This window comes from Eubalaena glacialis, chromosome 17, assembly GCF_028564815.1.
Source record: "Eubalaena glacialis isolate mEubGla1 chromosome 17, mEubGla1.1.hap2.+ XY, whole genome shotgun sequence".
Lineage (NCBI taxonomy): Eukaryota > Metazoa > Chordata > Mammalia > Artiodactyla > Balaenidae > Eubalaena > Eubalaena glacialis.
The window spans coordinates 50626396-50649807 of NC_083732.1; the positions used below are offsets into that span (position 1 = coordinate 50626396).

Here is a 23412-nt window from a genome sequence, read left to right on the forward strand (position 1 = left end):
GTGCCACTATCACAGGCAGCCTGTGAGGTTTAGAGCTCCAGTGACTTCATCCAGGCTGGCACCAAGCACAGGGCACTAAAGGACTGAGAGAATCCACAGCATCGAGGTTTGTGGAACACTACAGGTCACTCGCTCATTGGCCTGTTTATGTTTTCTTTCATTTGTTTCTAATAAAAATCTTGGAGACCAAAGTTTCTGCTTGAGATGACTTCTCTGGAATTCCAAAAGGCCTCACCAGGGCTTTCTGGCTGTGCTATGACCATCATTTAATGGAATACAGACACATTTCAGCTTACAGCTTTATAATGGCACACAGAAATACACGAAACAATGTATATTCCACATCATGAATTTCAATTTGAGCAAAAGCCAGCATGTTAGGGAAAATGAGAGATGGAAAAGACTTACCAGTCATCTGCCTCATTCTCTCAGTGCAGTCAGCTTTCCAGCCTTAATTCAAATTAGCCCAGTCACAGGGTGACTACTTCTCTTAGGAAATTATTCCAGGGCCAAGGAGACCTCACTGCTATTAATTTTATCATTCCATATAAAATTCCAACTGTTTGATCTCATATAACTCATCTCAAATTTAACCTACTTATTACTCACTTCTATTCATCTGGCCAGTAATTAAGTAAAATAACAAGGTTGTATGTTTCATACAGTAACTGGCAAGGTGGATGCTCATTCAATATTAGTTTCCTATCTTTAACTATTTCTAAACTGTTGCCTGAATTTAACTTGGAAAAAGGTGATATATTCTCTGAACTCTTTTCTAATTACTTTAAATCAATATACTCAGAGGTATAGAACTGAAAAATGTCCATCATGTTTTTTTTTGTTTTGTTTTGTTTTTTTATAAATTTATTTATTTATTTTTGACTGTGTTGGATCTTCATTGCTGCACGGGCTTTCTCTAGTTGCGGTGAGCAGGGGCTACTCTTCGTTGCGGTGCGTGGGCTTCTCATTGCTGTGGCTTCTCTTGCTGTGGAGCATGGGCTCTAGGCACGCGGGCTTCAGTAGTTGTGGCACATGGGCTCAGTAGTTGTGGCTCGTGGGCTCTAGAGTGCAGGCTCAGTAGTTGTGGCTCATGGGCTTAGCTGCTTTGCGGCATGTGGGATCTTCCCGGACCAGGGCTTGAACCCATATGCCCTGCATTGGCAGGCAGATTCTTAACCACTGTGCCACCAGGGAAGTCCTCTATTATGTTTTATTTCTCCCACCCTCCCTGCCCCTGCAACAATCTCCCTTCATATCCCATTCCTTTGCCACCCCTAGACAAGTCAGTTTTATGCTGAGAAAGGTCTACCACGAACCTCCTTTAATTTTTTGTGGCTTCAACTCTTTGGATTGTTGATAACTTTATTATTTTTAATCATCTCAATGCTTACGCATAGCACAGATCACAGTCATGGGGATGAACAGAAAAACGAAAACATTAAATGTAAAGTCATGCTTTGTAGATACACAAATAATATAACTCAACCCCCCAAAGGACAAGCTTATAAACCTTTAAATATTTACAGGAGTGAGTATTCACAAGTTCTTTGCAATGAAATGTTTAGCCATTATGCTTCATCGGGAATTGAAATCTTTTAAACAACACCCTAGAACAGAACACTTCTCATCCAACATCCTAGAACAGAGCATCTTAGAATGCCCAATCCTCGTTTTATCAAAATTCAAATTCAAACCAATTCTGTGAGGCTGTATTGTGTGATTTCCTGCACCATGCTCTCCTGGAAAGAGCAGACAGCAGGCACACACAGTCACCAGTCTCCTGGGTCTCAGTTGAATGGCCAGAATGCATTAAAAAGGTCATTGTGAACATGATGAGAGTTGCCAAAGGGGAAGTATAGGGTCAAGGCTGCTACATGCAGTTGAGCAGGTTGTGCACTGCACAAATACACTACACCTGAGGGGGTACCACCCACATGTCAGATCTTGGTGACTCGTATATTTCTCAGGACAATTTTCTGACAGATGGCACCAGAGTGTCCTGCTCTAATGAAATTATTGTATTACAATAATTTGCAGACAGACAGACAGAAATAGAGTATCATGAGAAAGGATGCCTTTTTCTACTTCACAAAAAGGCACCAAATAGCTGAGCAGAGGGCCCATGTAGGGTGCTTAGGGAGCAGAGAATAAGCCTGTTTAATTTAGTGTAGAAGCCCAGAAAGGCCTCCTGGGGAAGTGGGACAGGAAAGATTAGCAGTAGTTTAAAATTTTATTACAAACTCCTCAGAATACTCAACTTACTTCTTTTTATTGGATTTCTGGTATAATAACTAGTTTCTCAGAAAACACTTTCTCAAATTGCAGTTAGACCTGAAAGACTCTCTGAAGTTAATTAGCAAGTGAACAAAAGTGCTTTGAAGCCAGAGCAAGAAGACAGAAAGTTGCACGCATGTCTCAGACTGCTATGTTTTTCCTTGGACAAATTTCTGTGTCTGTTTTTTAAATGTATTTGGTATTGGTAGGTTATTTGGAAATTTTGGCATTTTCCAACACGTTTTGGTGGGGAATATGTGGAGAAGTCAAAGGGTAAGTGCTGTTTAATGGCTGAACAAATGAGCTGTGAAGAGCCTACATTTCTGCTCCCTGAGAATTAATTACTGCATGGATAAGAACAATAAAAAGCATTTCTTGAAGTGGTTCATCCATTTTAGATAATTTAACCACCAGCCACCTTCAGGGGCATGGAAGTAAACTCTGTTATAAAGGATAAAGTACTGGACTTCCCTGGTGGCGCAGTGGTTAAGAATCCGCCTGCCAATGCAGGGCACGCAGGTTCGAGCCCTGGTCCAGGAAGATCCTACATGCTGCAGTGCAACTAAGCCCGTGCGCCACAACTACTGAGCCTGCGCTCTAGAGCCCATGCGCCGCAACTACTGAAGGCTGCGCGCCTAGAGCCCAAGCTCCGCAAGAAGAGAAGCCACCGCAATGAGAAGCCCGCGCACCGCAACAAAGAGTAGCCCCCGCTCGCCGCAACTAGAGAAAGCCTTCGCGCAGCAACGAAGACCCAACGCAGCCAAAAATGAATAAATTAAATAAATAAATTCAAAAAAAGAATAAAGTACTTTGTTTCTTTTTAATAATCATTATAAATCACAGTGACAATGGCTAGTTGTCACGGCACTATGTATCCAACACTGCACTATGTATCCTACACCGTTCTTAAGTGTTTGTGTTTACTTAATTCTTCCCCATGACAATTTCTGAGGTAAGAACTATTTTTATCCCCACTTTACAGATTAGGGAGCTGAGGCCTATACCCATTTAAATAACTTGCCCAAGGTCACAGAGCTTTCCAGGGGCAGAACTGAGATCTGAAGGCTGGCAGTGTGGTCCTAGAGCTTGCACTCTTCACCATTCTTCTGCCCTGTAGAAGAGTATCCAGCCGAGGCTTTAGACGAAATTGAAAAACCATCCCTTAAGCTTTCTTAATTAATGGAAAAACAAACACAAGTCAACATCTAGAATTAATCATACTGCCAGCATATAACCAGCATTTTAGTCAGAATAAGCTTTTGCCCTATTATTCACTGAGGAAGCCCTTCAATGAGAAAAAGAGGGTAAAAGTACAAGGTGATACAAGGATACAAGGGCTCTGATCCTCTTTCTCCAAAAGTTGGACCCAGGCTTGGGAATTCAGATCCGCCTATACACCAGGATCACTCCCCATTATCCACCCCCCACTGCAGGCACCGGCCAGTTATCTACCTTGTTTGAGTCTCTAGGATGCTGTAACTGCTTGTGAGCATTGCTTGAAGAACTCTAAAGGGTTTTCTGCAAAACTGTTGTCCCTTGAGATACTTCTTATAAAGGCACCTTGTGGACAATAGGTTTGGGAAAGCTGGCTTACGGCATCCGCCTCTGAAAGACTGACAGCATGCCTGGGCCCATCCCAGGGCCTCAAGAAGTCCTCCACTAACAAAACCTGTGTCACATTTTAAATCCAATATTGTGGAAACCTGTTTGCTTACAGAATTCTTTGTTTCTTAGAACACCTATGAAACCATCAGTAAAAGTAGTGCTTGAGAAATGCTGTCTCCAGGTAAGCATGTCAGTGTAGAGCAGCAGGCCACACAGATAGAGGGAAAGAAAGAATAGAAAGGAAGATGGTTCAAGGCAGGGACGTGGGTAGAGTGAGAACTGAAATATCCATGGTGCTTACTGTAATGCCAATCCTAAAAAAAAAAAAAAAAAAAATCTGTTCCACTGAAGTGTACAAAGGGAGGAGGAATTTTGATTATGTAAGACAAAACAGTGGGACTGACAATATTAGCAGCCTGGATGTAGTGAGATGGTGACTCACACAATTTATCCTTACTTCTGGAGAGGAGAAAAGGAACACAGTGTGTTGGTATGAACCAGGCTGCCCAAGGAGAATGAGGAAAATGGAAGAAAGTTCCTTCACTCAGACTTCAGAGCTAAAACTTTTTAAAAACTGTTCTGGACTTCAGTTTTCTTCCTTTCGTATTTTTTTTCCTTTTCAAATTTTGAAAGCCAGAAAAGAATATGCAATCTCTCATGCAACATTGCAACAGACATTATCTTTAAAAAAAAAAAGAAAATTCAAAGAAAGGTTTGATTTCTTTCTTGAAGCTCCCAAGAAATAATAGGGAAAATAAAATTTCTAGCTCAGTAAAGTGTAGACACTCTTCTGCCTCATCTGTAGACATAGCCATAAGATAACGTATTTATTAAAAAATACTGTCCCTTTTGCTTCAAGTTTTCTAGAGTTTCTAGAATCTTTATATAAAATTATAAAAGTGGTAGGGGGCTGTTCTGGGGAAAATTCTCAATCACCAGCATCCCTTACCCACCCACAGCATTGCACAGTGACCTAAATTCAGTGCAAGAGTGCTGTGAGAATATTATGTATGAGCATATATTACTGTTTGCAAAGATTGTAAAGCAGGAAACGATTTGTGTTTGAGGCTATAAGTTTACTTCTTGGAATCATTTTAAATGGGCAGAGAGGGAGGTTGCTAAAAATGTTCTAAAGTTGAAACATTAATCCAGGCTAGGAGCAGACAAAGAAAAATGATCTGTAGCATTGAGAAAAGCCCATCTCCAAGTTTGAAGGTGGGTGGACTGCCCCCTCCCCCCAGGGAGCTTGGGGAGGACAGATCACTGTCCGAGGGGAAGGTGGTTAAACTTAAAACTTCCCGTTATTAATGAGAGTTTCGAGCAAGTCATGCCAAAATGAGCAGCTTCACAGGCGTCTTCATTGAAGGTCTGTGAGGAGTATCAAGGCTGGCCCTTCATCTCTGGCAATTTCCGAATTCTCACTTCAGGTCCCAAGAGGCCTGGCTAATATTTCATTTCTGTGAGATTGCTGATCTTTATAATAAATCTAACACATCCCCCTTTCTTTGTGCTAGTTGGAATGGCTCTTTTCTTCTCATTCTCAGAAAAAAGGTTTCCCAGGACTGGGAGACTAAAGATAAATGGAGAATTTCAGTACAGTGTGGCTCACACACTCAACCCTCCCCCCCAGGCATCTGTTTGATCTGCACGGACACTTTTGTCTTTGGATATTGCATGGAAACTGAGCATGAAGCAGAATAAGAAACAAAACTAAAGATCAGCACTAAATAGATACTCACTGTGAAAAATAATACAACATTTTCAGAACAATTGGGGCCTGTAGAGGCCCCAAGGTGACAATGTAACTATACCTTTTATCTATTATTTCTCAAATTTTGAGAAGAAAAAAATATCCAGAACATCCATGTACACAGTATGTGCAGTAGTAAATAGAAGATAAGAGATCCTCAAATTGCTGATTTTATCTGAATGTTAAAAATGTCAAATGAAAAATAAAAAAGAAAAAAAATGTCAAATGATTACATAAATTGTGTGCCTATTCAGAGTAGGGTGATTTTAACTGAACAATTTCTAGAAAGCCAAAAAAGTGTTCTTTGCTAACTATTCTACTATTGTACATCATGAAAGTATTTTAAATAAGATATTTTAAATTATTAAGGGGAAACTACTTTCAAAATGAAATAAAATTCTCTTTGAGTGTACATTATTTCAGTTTAAACTATGCTTCTTTTTTTTTAAAGACTATGATATAATTTTTCGGAGAAATATTACAATTGGGATATGTGGGTGCACATTATGCTTGATCTAGTTGCTACCAGACAATAGCCATCAACTTGTTTCTATTTCAATGAAGATTCCAAATTCACAGAAACTTAGAAACATGCTGTTTCCATAGCAGCAGATAAAAGGGTGAAACAAAAGATTTTATTGATTTTAACATGGCTTAGAGAATTTGTTCTCTTTTTTAGCAGTAATTTTTGCTTTTTTTTTTTTTGAGTCTTTACCAACATCTCATATTTTCTTTTCTAAATGTATTTAGTAAGTCATATAAATTTTGAAAGTAGGATAATTGTGACATTACTGTAAAATTACACATTCTTTTTTTAAATTTATTTATTTGTTTTTTTTCTTTTTCTAAATTTTTGGCTTTGTTGGGTCTTTGTTGCTGTGCCGAAGCTTTCTCCAGTTGCGGCAAGCGGGGGCTACTCTTCTTTGCGGTGCACGGGCTTCTCATTGCGGTGGCTTCTCTTCTTGCGGAGCACAGGCTCCAGGAGCACGGGCTTCAGTAGTTGTGGCACACGGGCTCAAGTAGTTGTGGCTAGCGGGCTCTAGAGCACAGGCTCAGTAGCTGTGGCACACGGGCTTAGTTGCTCCATGGCATGTGGGATCTTCCCGGACCAGGGCTCAAACCCGTGTCCCCTGCACTGGCAGGTGGATCCTTAACCACTGCGCCACCAGGGAAGCTCTAAAATTACACATTCTTATAGTAACGTAGAATAACCAATATCGAATTCTTTTTTTTTTTTTAACATCTTTATTGGAGTATAATTGCTTTACATTGTTGTGTTAGTTTCTGCTTTATAACAAAGTGAATCAGTTATACATATACATATATCCCCATATCTCTTCCCTCTTGCATCTCCCTCCCTCCCACCCTCCCTATCCCACCCCTCTAGGTGGTCACAAAGCACCGAGCTGATCTCCCTGTGCTATGTGGCTGCTTCCCACTAGCTATCTGTTTTACATTTGGTAGTGTATATATGTCCATGCCACTCTCTCACTTCGTCCCAGCTTACACTTCCCCCTCCCCGTGTCCTCAAGTCCATTCTCTATGTCTGTGTCTTTATTCCCGTCCTGCCCCTAGGTTTTTCAGAACCTTTTTTTTTTTTAGATTCCATATATATGTGTTAGCGTACGGTATTTGCTTTTCTCTTTCTGACTTAACTTCACTCTGTATGACAGATTCTAGGTCCATCCACCTCACTACAAATAACTCAATTTCATTTCTTTTTATGGCTGAGTAATATTCCATTGTATATATGTGCCACATCTTCTTTATCCATTCATCGGTCGATGGACACTTAGGTTGCTTCCATGTCCTGGCTATTGTAAATAGGGCTACAATGAACATCGTGGTATGTGACTCTTTCTGAGTTATGGTTTTCTCAGGGTATATGCCCAGTAGTGGGATGGCTGGGTCATATGGTAGTTCTATTTTTAGTTTTTTTTTTTTAATAAATTTATTTATTTATTTATTTATTTTTGGCTGTGTTGGGTCTTCGTTTCTGTGCGAGGGCTTTCTCTAGTTGCAGCGAGCGGGGACCACTCTTCATCGCGGTGCGCGGGCCTCTCACTATCATGGCCTCTCTTGTTGCGGAGCACAGGCTCCAGACGCGTAGGCTCAGTAGTTGTGGCTCACGGACCCAGTTGCTCCGCGGCATGTGGGATCTTCCCAGACCAGGGCTTGAACCCGTGTCCCCTGCATTGGCAGGCAGATTCTCAACCACCGCGCCACCAGGGAAGCCCCTATTTTTAGTTTTTTAAGGAAGCTCCATAGTGTTCTCCATAGTGGCTGCATCAATTTACATTCCCACCAACAGTGCAAGAAGGTTCCCTTTTTTCCACACCCTCTCCAGCATTTATTGTTTCTAGATTTTTTGATGATGGCCATTCTGACCGGTGTGAGGTGATACCTCATTGTAGTTTTGATTTGCATTTCTCTGATGATTAGTGATGTTGAGCATCCTTTCATGTGTTTGTTGGCAATCTGTATATCTTCTTTGGAGAAATGTCTATTTAGGTCTTCTGCCCATTTTTGGATTGGGTTGTTCGTTTTTTTGATATTGAGCTGCATGAGCTGCTTGTATATTTTGGAGATTTTTCCTTTGTCAGTTGCTTCATTTGCAAATATTTTCTCCCATTATGAGGTTTGTCTTTTGGTCTTGTTTATGGTTTCCTTTGCTGTGCAAAAGCTTTTAAGTTTCATTAGGTCCCATTTGTTTGTTTTTATTTCTAATTCTTAATGTAAAAGAGATGCTAAACTATGGATCAGGCATCAAGGACTCTAACTACGTGTGATGTCAGTTTAGCATATGAATAAAACATAACATTTTATTACAAATGCTTTAAGATAATTCATTAATGACTAAAAAGCATGGTATAACATTTTCTGTTACTGTTAATTTCATTTATTAAGACTCAGACACCGGGAATCAGGCTTTTAAACATAGATGTTATAGCTACAAAATGCAAGTTTCTTTGTGGTTAACGTGGCACCATGACAGTGAATAACTGAAATTGGTAGTATAATTGTTCCAAGTTAACGTGCTAAGGAAACAGGAAATGACTTTTTTCTTTTGTGTATGTGTTGTTTAAGTTGTATGTTTTTTTGCCAACTATTTTGATCTCTTAAAATTTCTATTTGTCAGAACACAGAAAATGGCTCACCTGTAACAGACATACAGCCTAATGGAGCAATGAGAGTAATGGGGGCAAATCCATAGGCTGCAAAGTTTCCTGTCTCTCCCACAGCCATCAGTATGATGCCGCCCCACCACAGCACGCTCTTGAAGTACGGCCTTGGGTGTTCTTGGTGCGCCAACTGAAGATGCGAATATTTCTGGAAGTACATCACGTTGTAAATAAGAAAATATTTCCACCCAACCAAAACTTGCCTTGAAATTTTTGGTCCTATAAAATTGCGTCATGGCTTTTAAATTTATTTGCAGATTATTATAGAGCAATTATTACGGTTTTCTGTTTGTTCCAAACATATTAACAGAAGTGAATCATACTGATATAGCATTTTATAGTTTAAAGGGCCTTCTCACATATTGCTTAATTCTCATAACAACTCTGTGAAGTAAATATCATTATTACTATCTAAAGACGGAGTGTGTGTTAAGGAGTTAAGTGACTTTTTAGTCTACCACACCAAAATACTTCTTTTAGATTGTCAAAAAAATTCAAATGCTGAAATAAAGATAATAAATTACTAAAGAAACACCTTTGGAAAAGGGATTCAAATCTATGAGTCAAAGTTGCTACCACAATAAACGTAACAGGGCAGAAAGCTCTGGTAGCAGAGGGTTGGGATGGGGGAACTCATTTATATCTGGTTTGAGTATTTCTTTGTATTGGAAATGTATGAATTCCTGAAAAACTGGCCATTAAATAAAGTTCTATTTCCCTATTGATTTTATGATAACTGAACTTACTTCCTTAAGAAGTATGTACAATTCTAGATTACTTTAAAATCTTTTCTTTAAAATTTTTAAAAAATTTCAGAAGTTATCTAGAAAATAATAAAAGTACTATAAGAAAATGTAGAGCATTAAAATAAATCTTGGCTTATGCCAAGATATGAACATCTTTTTAAGTGTGATACAAATTCACAGGCGCCTGGTCTGGGGTACACATACTATTAAGAGGCTCACAAAACATTTAATTTTTTTAAAATCAGAAGAAGAAAAAAGATGGACACAGTCTAGCCTGGATTATATTTGTCTTCATATCAATGAGGTCATAAGATATACTTTCTTTAATGGAGGAAGAAGTCCAAGAAGGCAAAAGTGCCTGAGGCTCATTGAAGTCATAATGTGGCCCTGGATCAAACTACAGAGTTAGAAAAATAAGCTTCTTCTTACCTGAATATTTAGGGAAATGCTGATTACCAAGTTTCCTAAAATGGCCAGCAAAACTCCAAAAAGGTGAATCTATAAAAGAAAATGTTTTCTTTAAATGGTACTTTAAATAGCACTTGTAAGATATTTACCAAAAAAACTATGAAAATTTAAGTTGCTACATTCATTCATTTGTTCATTCATTCAGCAAATATTTACTTAGCACCCATTTGCCAGGGTCATTTGGAATATGAATAATGGTTTTATTAGGATTAATTTTTCACTTTAGTCAAATATTATTTTTTATAACTAGTTCAGTCCTTTACTGAATTCTCTAGATATGTGCTTCATTCACTAAAATAAACAGTCATCAGGTTCTGACTTTTTCCCACTAAGATGCTTCTATTTATCCTGTCTGCCAATTTCCTCGGCAACCTCTCTGATCGGGGTGTTCATTGTCTCAAGTATGGACTATATAACTTTTTCTGTTCTCCCCCTTTTCTTTCTCTTAAGATATTCTGGAAGACTGTGGTATGAAAGAAAGATCATTGGCTTTGGGGTTAAAGGATGAACCTGAGATTCAGATCTGCTATTTTCTAATGGGCGACATTGAGTAAGTTATTTCAGCTCCCCGGCCTCAGTAAATAGGGGATGTTGGATAAGATGCTTCCAAAAATCCCTTTATCTCTAAACTGCTATGAACCTCACTGGAGACAGATTAAATTTTCCCACCACTCTGCTGGTCAAGAACCCACAATGTCTCTCTACAGACAATTATATTAAATACAAAACTACTGTACCAGCTCCCCATAATCGGTCTTCATCCTGACCATCCAATTGTCCACAGCACACTTTAATGTGCTCCCTCTACCTTGGGTACCTGGCTCCTGACTTCTCCAGTCAGATGCCATACTTTTTCTCATGTCATTCCTCTCACCCAGACAGAGCATCTTCTTCCCTCAGCCCATTTCAATCAGACCTCACCCTCCTGGCCATCGGAGCTCCACCTCCTTACGACCTTCTCAGACACCACAGCCCATCTTTACTTTCTCAGACTCTAAATGGTGAACATCCCTTATTTCTTCTTTTATATTGTCAGGTGTATCATTAGGCTCTATAAATAGATGGCAAATTCTCTGAGGGAAGGGAATCATGTCTAAGACTTCCATTGGGTCTTCTACATCATCTACTATACAAAATGAGGGGCTTAAAAAAATACTTGCTCGAGAAAGTATAGAGTGGTTTAAAACAAGAACTACAGAGGTTAAAAAACAAGTTCTGACACATTGCCCAAGATCTTTACTATAGATAGCATATGTATTATTTGATGACTTCAAAAGATGCATATTCTGCTCCTATCTAGGTACAAAGATGTAATATCGTCTAGCAGTAAAAATTAGCAATGATAGAAGGGCTCTTCCCCCTTCTTCTTCTACAGTACATAACTTCTAGCTAGCTTCAAATTCCAAGGAGTTATTTGAATTTCAAATGAACATTACAACCACAAGGAACCCTTTTCAGAATGCAAAATGTCTTTGAAGTTTTAGAACTTCATTATATGTGCTGAAGTGAAATTCAGTATTTCTAAAAAACGAAGCAGGAAAGTTGAAAACCCATTTAATAGTTGACATATAATATCCATAGTCTTTAATCAGTTAAGAATTTTCTTTTCCTAATAAAAGCAGTTGGCAATAATTTTGATCACTATTCCTCATGGGGAACAACTGTATCATAATATAATGTGCTATTTCCATGCTTTCGATTTACAATTGACTGCATTTGGCAGTAATCAGGAAAATAAAAATTCAGAAGAAGTTTGGGATTGAATGGATAATTACGAAAATCTTCTATAATTATAAAAGTAAATTGTTGAATAGAAATAACTTACTTCAAAATTCTTTAAATGATTCACTGAGTAGTTTAAACACCACCAGGCCAAGTGTTTAGAAATTGGTTAGCAGGATTTTGCAATGATTTCTTGGATATGACATGAAAAGCACAGGCAACAGAAGAAAAAATAGATAAGCTGGACTTTATCAAGATTAAAATCTTTTGTGCACCAAAGGACACTATTAGCAGAGTGAAAGGCAACCCACACAATGGGAGAAAATATTTGCAAATCATGTATCTGATAAAGATTGATATCTAGAATATATAAAGAACCCCTACAACTCAACAACAAAAAAATAAACAATGCAACTGAAAAATGGTCAAAGAACTCAAATAGACTTTTCTTCAAAGAAGATATATAAATGGCCAATAGGCACATGAAAAGATGCTCAATAGCACTAATCATTAGGGAAATGCAAATCAAAACCACAATAAGCTACCACTTCACACCCATTAGGAGAGCTACAATTAAAAAAAAAAACAGAAAATAACAAGTGTTGGTAAGGATGTGGGGAAATTGAAATCCTAGTTCATTGTTGGTGGGGATGTAAAATGGTACAGCTGCTGATCTCATAACATATGCAAAAATTAACTCAAAATTAACCAAAAGACTTAAATGTAGGAGCCAAAACTATAAAATTCTCAGAAGAAAACATAAGGGTAAATCTTTGTGACCTTGGATTTGGCCATGGATTCCCATAGATAAGACATCAAAAGCGTAAGCGAGGGAGGGGCAAGATGGCGGAAGAGTAAGACGCAGAGATCACCTTCCTCCCCACAGATACATGAGAAATACATCTACACGTGGAACTGCTCCTACAGAACACCCACTGAACGCTGGCAGAAGACGTCAGACCTCCCAAAAGGCAAGAAAATCCCCACGTACTTGGGTAGGGCAAAAGAAAAAAGAAATAACAGAGACAAAAGAATAGGGACGGGACCTGCACCAGTGGGAGGGAGCTGTGAAGGAGGAAAGGTTTCCACACACTAGGAAGCCCCTTCGTGGGCAGAGACTGCGGGTAGCAGAGGGGGGAAGCTTCGGAGCCACGGAGGAGAGCGCAGCCACATTGGTGCGGAGGGCAAAGCGGAGATTCCCGCACAGAGGAGCGGTGCCGACCAGCACTCACCAGCCCGAGAGGCTTGTCTGCTCAGCCACCGGGGCGGGCGGGGCCTGGGAGCTGGGGCTCGGGCTTCGGTGCTAGCCGGGAGGGAGTCTGGGAAAAAGACTGCAGCTGCTGAAGAGGCAAGAGACTTTTTCTTGCCTCTTTGTTTCGCGGCGCGCAAGGAGAGGGGATTCAGAGCGCCGCCTAAACGAGCTCCAGAGACGAGCGCGAGCCGCGGCTATCAGCGCGGATCCCACAGCAACAGGGACGCAGAGGGAAAAACGGAGAGATTCCCGCACAGAGGCTCGGCGCCGAGCAGCACTCACCAGCCCGAGAGGCTTGTCTGCTCACCAGCCGGGGCGGGCGGGGGCTGGGAGCTGAGGCGCGGGCTTCGGTCGGATCCCAGGGAGAGGACTGGGGTTGGCTGCGTGAACACAGCCTGAAGGGGCTAGCGCACCACAACTAGCCGGGAGGGTGCCCAAAAAAAAGTCTGCGGCTGCCGAAGAGGCAAGAGACTTTTTCTTGCCTCTTTGTTTCGCGGCGTGCAAGGAGAGGGGATTCAGAGCGCCACTTAAACGAACTCCAGAGACGGGCGCGAGCCGCGGCTATCAGCACGGACCCCAGAGATGGGCATGAGACGCTAAGGCTGCTGCTGCCGCCACCAAAAAGCCTGTGGGCGAGCACAGGTCATTCTCCACACCGCCCCTCCTGGGAGCCTGTGCAGCCCGCCACGGCCAGGCTCCCGTAATCTGGGGACAACTTCCCCGGGAGAGCGCACGGCGCGCCTCAGGGTGCTGCAACGTCACGCCGGCTTCTGCCGCCGCAGGCTCGCCCCGCCTCCTCCGTACCGCTCCCTCCCCCCGGCCTGACTGAGCCAGAGCTCCCGAATCAGCTGCTCCTTTAACCTCGTTCTGTCTGGGCGGGGAACAGACGCCCTCAGGCGACCTACATGCAGAGGCGGGTCCAAATCCAAAGCTGAACACCGGGAGCTGTACGAACAAAGAAGAGAAAGGGACATCTCTCCCAGCAGCCTCAGAAGCAGCGGATTAAAGCTCCACAAACAACTTGATGTGCCTGCATCTGTTGAATACCCGAATAGACAATGAATCATCCCAAATTTAGGAGGTGGACTTTGGGAGCAGGATATATTAACTTTTCCCCTTTTCCTTTTATTGTGAGTGTATATGTGTATGCTTCTGGGTGAGATTTTGTCTGTAGAGCTTTGCTCTCACCGTTAGTCCTAGGGTTAGGTCCGTCCGTTTTTTGTTTTTTTTTTTTTTTTTGCTTAAAAAATTATTTTTCCCTAATAAATGTTTTCTTAATAATTTTTTCCTTATTTTCTATCTTTAAAAAAATTTTTTAAATAAGTTTTTTCATATTTTTTATTTTAAAAATTTTTTTTCTTAATTTTTTTCTTATTTTTAGTATAAAAAATTAATAAATCTATTTTTAAAAATTAAAAAAAATTTTTTCTTAATAAATTTATTCTTAATAATTTTTTTTCTTATTTTTTATTATAATTGCTTTATTTTATTTTATTTTATCCTCTTTCTTTCTTTCTTTCCATTTTTTTTCCCTTTTATTCTGAGCCGTGTGGATGAAAGGCTCTTGGTGCTCCAGCCAGGCATCAGGGCTGTGCCTCTGAGGTGGGAGAGCCAACTTCAGGACACTGGTCCACAAGAGACCTCCCAGCTCCACGTAATACCAAACGGCGAAAATCTCTCAGAGGTCTCCATCTCAACATCAAGACCCAGCTTCACTCAACGACCAGCAAGCTACAGTGCTGGACACCCTATGCCAAACAACTAGCAAGACAGGAACACAGCCCCATCCATTAACAGAGAGGCTGCCTAAAATCATAATAAGGCCACAGACACCCCAAAACACACCACCAGACGTGGACGAGCCCACCAGAAAGACAACATCCAGCCGCATCCACCAGAACACAGGCACTAGTTCCCTCCACCAGGAAACCTACACAACCCACTGAACCAACCTTAGCCACTGGGGACAGATACCAAAAACAACGGGAACTACGAACCTGCAGCCTGTGAAAAGGAGACCCCAAACACAGTAAGATAAGCAAAATGAGAAGACAGAAAAACACACAGCAGATGAAGAAGCAGGGTCAAAACACACCACACCTAACAAATGAAGAGGAAATAGGTAGTCTACCTGAAAAAGAATTCAGAATAATGATAGTAAGGATGATCCAAAATCTTGGAAATAGAATAGACAAAATGCAAGAAACATTTAACAAGGACGTAGAAGAACTAAAGAGGAACCAAGCAACGATGAAAAGCACAATAAATGAAATTAAAAATACTCTAGATGGGATCAATAGCAGAATAACTGAGGCAGAAGAACGGATAAGTGACCTGGAAGATAAAATGGTGGAAATAACTACTGCAGAGCAGAATAAAGAAAAAAGAATGAAAAGAACTGAGGACAGTCTCAGAGACCTCTGGGACAACATTAAACGCACCAACATTCGAATTATAGGGGTCCCAGAAGAAGAAGAGAAAAAGAAAGGGACTGAGAAAATATTTGAAGAGATTATAGTTGAAAACTTCCCTAATATGGGAAAAGAAATAGTTAATCAAGTCCTGGAAGCACAGAGAGTCCCATACAGGATAAATCCAAGGAGAAACACACCAAGACACATATTAATCAAACTATCAAAAATTAAATATAAAGAAAACATATTAAAAGCAGCAAGGGAAAAACAACAAATAACACACAAGGGCATCCCCATAAGGTTAACAGCTGATCTTTCAGCAGAAACTCTGCAAGCCAGAAGGGAGTGGCAGGATATACTTAAAGTGATGAAGGAGAAAAACCTACAACCAAGATTACTCTACCCAGCAAGGATCTCATTCAGATTTGATGGAGAAATTAAAACCTTTACAGACAAGCAAAAGCTGAGAGAGTTCAGCACCACCAAACCAGCTTTACAACAAATGCTAAAGGAACTTCTCTAGGCAAGAAACACAAGAGAAGGAAAACACCTACAATAACAAACCCAAAACATTTAAGAAAATGGGAATAGGAACATACATATTGATAATTACCTTAAATGTAAATGGATTAAATGCTCCCACCAAAAGACACAGACTGGCTGAATGGATACAAAAACAAGACCCATATATATGCTGTCTACAGGAGACCCACTTCAGACCTAGAGACACATACAGACTGAAAGTGAGGGGATGGAAAAAGATATTCCATGCAAATGGAAATCAAAAGAAAGCTGGAGTAGCAATTCTCATATCAGACAAAATAGACTTTAAAATAAAGACTATTACAAGAGACAAAGAAGGACACTATATAATGATCAAGGGATCGATCCAAGAGGAAGGTATAACAATTGTAAATATTTATGCACCCAACATAGGAGCACCTCAATACATAAGGCAAATACTAACAGCCATAAAAGGGGAAATCGACAGTAACACAATCATAGTAGGGGACTTTAACACCCCACTTTCAACAATGGACAGATCATCCAAAATGAAAATAAATAAGGAAACACAAGCTTTAAATGATACATTAAACAAGATGGACTTAATTGATATTTATAGGACATTCCACCCAAAAACAACAGAATACACATTTTTCTCAAGTGCTCATGGAACATTCTCCAGGATAGATCATATCTTGGGTCACAAATCAAGCCTTGGTAAGTTTAAAAAAATTGAAATCATATCAAGTATCTTTTCCGACCACAACGCTATGAGACTAGATATCAATTACAGGAAAAGATCTGTAAAAAATACAAACACATGGAGGCTACACAATACACTACTTAATAACGAAGTGATCACTGAAGAAATCAAAGGGGAAATCAAAAAATACCTAGAAACAAATGACAATGGAGACACGACGATCCAAAACCTATGGGATGCAGCAAAAGCAGTTCTAAGAGGGAAGTTTATAGCAATACAAGCCTACATCAAGAAACAGGAAACATCTCGAATAAACAACCTAACCTTGCACCTAAAGCAATTAGAGAAAGAAGAACAAAAAAACCCCAAAGCTAGCAGAAGGAAAGAAATCATAAAGATCAGATCAGAAATAAATGAAAAAGAAATGAAGGAAACAATAGCAAAAATCAATGAAACAAAAAGCTGGTTCTTTGAGAAGATAAACAAAATTGATAAACCATTAGCCAGACTCATCAAGAGAAAAAGGGAGAAGACTCAAATTAATAGAATTAGAAATGAAAAAGGAGAAGTAACCACTGACACTGCAGAAATACAAACGATCATGAGAGATTACTACAAGCAACTCTATGCCAATAAGATGGACAACCTGGAAGAAATGGACAGATTCTTAGAAATGCACAACCTGCCAAGACTGAACCAGGAAGAAACAGAAAATATGAACAGACCAATCACAAGCACTGAAATTGAAACTGTGATTAAAAATCTTCCAACACTCAAAAGCCCAGGACCAGATGGCTTCACAGGCGAATTCTATCAAACATTTAGAGAAGAGCTAACACCTATCCTTCTCAAACTCTTCCAAAATATTGCAGAGGGAGGAACACTCCCCAACTCATTCTACGAGGCCACCATCACCCTGATACCAAAACCAGACAAAGATGTCACAAAGAAAGAAAACTACAGGCCAATATCACTGATGAACATAGATGCAAAAATCCTCAACAAAATACTAGCAAACAGAATCCAACAGCACATTAAAAGGATTATACACCATGATCAAGTGGGGTTTATTCCAGGAATGCAAGGATTCTTCAATATACGCAAATCAATCAACGTGATACATCATATTAACAAATTGAAGGAGAAAAACCATATGATCATCTCAATAGATGCAGAGAAAGCTTTCGACAAAATTCAACACCCATTTATGATAAAAGTCCTGCAGAAAGTAGGCATAGAGGGAACTTTCCTCAACATAATAAAGGCCGTATATGACAAACCCACAGCCAACATTGTCCTCAATGGTGAAAAACTGAAACCATTTCCACTAAGATCAGGAGCAAGACAAGGTTGCCCACTCTCACCACTATTATTCAACATAGTTTTGGAAGTGTTAGCCACAGCAATCAGAGAAGAAAAAGAAATAAAAGGAATCCAAATCGGAAAAGAAGAAGTAAAGCTGTCACTGTTTGCAGATGACATGATACTATACATAGAGAATCCAAAAGATGCTACCAGAAAACTACTAGAGCTAATCAATGAATTTGGTAAAGTAGCAGGATACAAAATTAATGCACAGAAATCTCTTGCATTCCTGTATACTAATGATGAAAAATCTGAAAGTGAAATTAAGAAAACACTCCCGTTTACCATTGCAACAAAAAGAATAAAATATCTAGGAATAAACCTACCTAAGGAGACAAAAGACCTGTATGCAGAAAATTATAGGACACTGATGAAAGAAATTAAAGATGATACAAATAGATGGAGAGATATACCATGTTCTTGGATTGGAAGAATCAACATTGTGAAAATGACTCTGCTACCCAAAGCAATCTACAGATTCAATGCAATCCCTATCAAACTACCACTGGCATTTTTCACAGAACTAGAACAAAAAATTTCACAATTTGTATGGAAACACAAAAGACTCCGAATAGCCAAAGCAATCTTGAGAACGAAAAACGGAGCTGGAGGAATCAGGCTCCTTGACTTCAGACTATATTACAAAGCTACAGTAATCAAGACAGTTTGGTACTGGCACAAAAACAGAAATATAGATCAATGGAACAGGATAGAAAGCCCAGAGATAAGCCCACGCACATATGGTCACCTTATCTTTGATAAAGGAGGCAAGCATATACAGTGGAGAAAAGACAGCCTCTTCAATAAGTGGTGCTGGGAAAATTGGACAGGTACATGTAAAAGTATGAAATTAGAACACTCCCTGACACCATACACAAAAATAAACTCAAAATGGATTACAGACCTAAGTGTAAGGCCAGACACTATCAAACTCTTAGAGGAAAACATAGGCAGAACACTCTATGACATAAATCACAGCAAGATCCTTTTTGACCCAGGTCCTAGAGAAATGGAAATAAAAACACAAATAAACAAATGGGACCTAATGAAACTTAAAAGCTTTTGCACAGCAAAGGAAACCATAAACAAGACCAAAAGACAACCCTCAGAATGGGAGAAAATATTTGCAAATGAAGCAACTGACAAAGGATTAATCTCCAAGATTTACAAGCAGCTCATGCAGCTCAATAACAAAAAAACAAACAACCCAATCCAAAAATGGGCAGAAGACCTAAATAGACATTTCTCCAAAGAAGATATACAGATTGCCAACAGACACATGAAAGAATGCTCAACATCATTAATCATTAGAGAAATGCAAATCAAAACTACAATGAGGTATCATCTCACACCGGTCAGAATGGCCATCATCAAAAAATCTAGAAACAATAAATGCTGGAGAGGGTGTGGAGAAAAGGGAACACTCTTGCACTGTTGGTGGGAATGTAAATTGATACAGCCACTATGGAGAACAGTATGGAAGTTCCTTAAAAAACTAAAAATAGAACTACCATATGACCCAGCAATCCCACTACTGGGCATATACCCTGAGAAAACCATCATTCAGAAAGAGTCATGTACCAAAATATTCATTGCAGCTCTGTTTACAATAGCCAGGACATGGAAGCAACCTAGGTGTCCATCATCGGATGAATGGATAAAGAAGATGTGGCACATATATACAATGGAATATTACTCAGCCATAAAAAGAAATGAAATGGAGGTGTTTGTAATGAGGTGGATGGAGTTAGAGTCTGTCATACAGAGTGAAGTAAGTCAGAAAGAGAAAAAGAAATACAGTATGCTAACACATATATATGGAATCTAAGAAAAAAAAAAAAAAGGTCATGAAGAACCTAGTGGCAAGATGGGAATAAAGACACAGACCTACTAGAGAATGGACTTGAGGATATGGGGAGGGGGAGGGGTGAGAGGTGACAGGGTGAGAGAGTGTCATGGACATATATACACTACCAAATGTAAAATAGATAGCTAGTGGGAAGCAGCCGCATAGCACAGGGAGATCAGCTCGGTGCTTTGTGACCACCTAGAGGGGCGGGATAGGGAGGGTGGGAGGGAGGGAGATGCAAGAGGGAAGAGATATGGGAACATATGTATATGTATAACTGATTCACTTTGTTATAAAGCAGAAGCTAACACACCATTGTAAAGCAATTATACTTCAATAAAGATGTTTAAAAAAAAAAAAGCGTAAGCAACAAAGAAAAAATAATTGGACCTCATCAATATTAAAAAACTTTCTGTTTCAAAGGACACTATCAAGGAAAGTGAAAAGATAATGCACAAAATGGGAGAAAATCATATATCTGACAAGGGACTTATACCTAGACTATATAAAGAACACTTACAATGCAATAATAAAAAGACAAATGACCCAATTAAAAATGGGCAAATGATCTGAATAGACATTTCTCCAAAGAAGACAAATGGCTAACAAGTACATTGAAAAGATGTTCAACATCACTAGTCATCAGGGATTGCAAATCAAAACCACAGTGATATACCACTTCATACCAAATAATATAGCTATAATCAAAAAGTCAGATAATAACAAGTGTTAATAAGGATGTAGATAAATCAGAACCCTCAAACACTGCTCATGGAAATATATAATGGTGCAACCACTTTGGAAAACAGTCTGGAAGTTCTTCAAAAAGTTAAGCATGGAATTTCCATTTGACTCAGCAATTCCATGCGGAGGTATATATCCAAGAGAAACGAAAACATATATCCACACAAAAACTTGTACACAAATTTACGTACCAGTATTGTTCATATGACAGCTAAAGGCTGGGGGTAATGATTGTACAACTCAGTGAATTGTACAATTTAAATGAATGGATTATATGATATGTGAATTATATTTCAATAAGTTGTTATAAAAAATAATTTTAAAAACACAAAGCATTTACATCTTTTTTTTTTGCCCAAAGAAATAAAATGTTACAAATGTAACTAGCTCTATTTCAGTCTCTTCTTCCTCCCAGAGATAAGTGACTTTTTTTTCTGAAGTTGATACAAATATATTTCTTTCTTTCCTCGATTTATTTTTATTATCTATTTTGTTTACTCAGCTTTTCTTTTTTTCATCTTCTTCATTTGGACTCTTAACTCATTAGCTTTTTCTGTTTCTTTCTATCATGCAAATAGGGCTTTACATTTCCCTCTAAGTACACCCTCTGTTTTAGCTGCCTGCATAGTTTTGGCATGTACAGTTTTCATTGGCATTTAGTTCTAAATATTTTCTGATTATCTCATCATTTTTATCTGAGCCTTATATTATTCAGAGATGTGTTTTTTAATATTTCTAAATGAATGGGGTGTTGATTATCACTTTATTACTAATTTCTAATTTTGCTGAGTTGTGGGCAGAAAATACACTGTGTGTATATTAACATTTGCTTTTGACCTATTATACAGTGTAAATTGGAATTTGTTTTGTGACCTGCTGGTGTAGGGTCAAGTTTATTAGTGTTCCATGTATGTTTGAAAATAAAGTATTTAAAAGTTGAGTTAATACATTTTATATATCCTTCCTATCTATCTATCTATCCATTCATCTATCTCTCCTTCCTATCTATCTATCTATCCATTCATCTATCTATCTCCATTAAGTCATTGTTCAAATCTTTGATATTCTTACTAAATTGTGGATTGCTTTGTCTATCAATTGCCTAGGGAGGTATGTTAAAAATCTACTCAAACATGTATTTATATATTTTAAGACTATAGTCCTAGGTGTATACAGGATCAGGATTGTTTTCTCTTCCCAGCTAATTGTTCCTTTCTTTAAATTTTTTAATTTTTATTTATTTATTTACTTATGTTTATTTTTATTTATTTTTTTCTTATTAGTCATCCATTATATACACATAGTGTACACATGTCAATCCCAATCTCCCAATTCATCACACCACCACCACGCTCCCCCCGCCCCGTAATTGTTCCTTTTATCATTAGGTTCTTTAAAATCTATTTTAGCTGCTATTACTGTAGCTGCTTTCTTTTGATATTTGCTACTTTCCACATCACTAACATTTCTGCATCATATTTTAGTCAAGTCTCTTATATATAGAAAATAACTAGATTAAAAAAAAAATCCTGAGACTTTCTGTCAGATGGGGAGGTTAGTCCATTTTGTTTATTGTGATTATAAATATATTTTCCTTTATTTCTATCTTTTTTGTGTTTGTAGTTATCTTGCTTTTTCTTTGCTTTCTAATTTCTCTTTTCCTGAATCCTGTTGAAATGATTGAGTTTTCTTTATTCTTTTCTTTCCCCTACTCTTCTGGCTAGGAAGTTACACATCTTATTTATAGTCTTTCAGTAATTACCGTTAAATGTTTTTAATTTTGAAATAATTATGAACTCACAGTAGGTTGCAAAGAAATGTCCAGGTAGGTCCAGGCACTCTTCCCCCAGTCCTCCCCTTGATGTTAACATCTTACACAACTACAATCCAATATCTATGGTTCTCTCTATTCTCTCCAGGTGGAACTCCTCTTACAAGTATGTTGGACTTTTTAATTCTTGTTTCCTAAAATAGCTCTCATATTTTCCAACTGTTTATCTCTTTGTACTGAGTTATGGATAATTTCCTCAGATCTATCTTCAAGTTTAGCTTTCCTGGCCTCCTTTTGAATTGAGTCTTTATACACGCCTATCAGTACATATATTAAACTGTACTATAATTATTTTTTACAAGTGCATTTCCCCTCTAGACTATAAACTCCTTGAGGGCAGAGCTATGACTTATCAACTCATCTTTGTAACCCTAATGACTAGTAGAGGTCTTTGGCACAGAGAAGTTGTTTATTAAATGCTATTTGAACTGAAATAGTCTCAGATTGATTATACACTGCCTAGAAATAGTAAATTTTGACCTTTGGCCCTAGGAAGATATCAAACAGTATTTTATAATCAACTGGGGTTTGAATACAGCAAACACTCAGTTTCGTGAGAGAACAAGCTTGTCCCAGGATTCAGATTTCAACAATTAAGTGTCCACTAGTGTGCAATAGAAAGCTGCCTGCTGGGGCTTCCCTGGTGGCGCAGTGGTTAAGAATCTGCCTGCCAATGCAGGGGACATGGGTTTGAGCCCTGGTCCGGGAAGATCCCACATGCCGCAGAGCAACTAAGCCTGTGTGCCACAACTACTCAGCCTGCGCTCTAGAGCCCGTGAGCCACAACTACTGAGCCCGCCTGCTACAACTACTGAATCCTGTGAGCCCAGAGCTCATGCTCCACAACAAGAGAAGCCACCGCAATGAGAAGCCCATGCACCGCAATGAAGAGTAGCTCCCGCTCGCCGCAACTAGAGAAAGCCCGCACGCAGCAAAGAAGACCCAACGCAGCCAAAAATAAATAAATAAAAGAAAGTTGCCTGTTGACTTTTTTTTTTTTTTG

General features: G+C 39.0%; 1 protein-coding gene across 2 annotated transcripts in view; it reads right to left on the bottom strand.

The window, feature by feature from the left end:
• NIPAL2 (NIPA like domain containing 2) overlaps nt 1-23412 on the bottom strand; it is a 77981-nt gene that overhangs the window by 39836 nt on the left and 14733 nt on the right. For both annotated transcript variants that reach the window (XM_061171661.1, XM_061171660.1), the window contains exons 2-3: nt 9987-10055; nt 8788-8959 (exon numbers count right to left, since the gene is read on the bottom strand). In XM_061171661.1, the coding sequence (XP_061027644.1) occupies nt 8788-8959; nt 9987-10055 (241 nt within the window). The remainder of the gene's footprint in view (nt 1-8787; nt 8960-9986; nt 10056-23412) is intronic.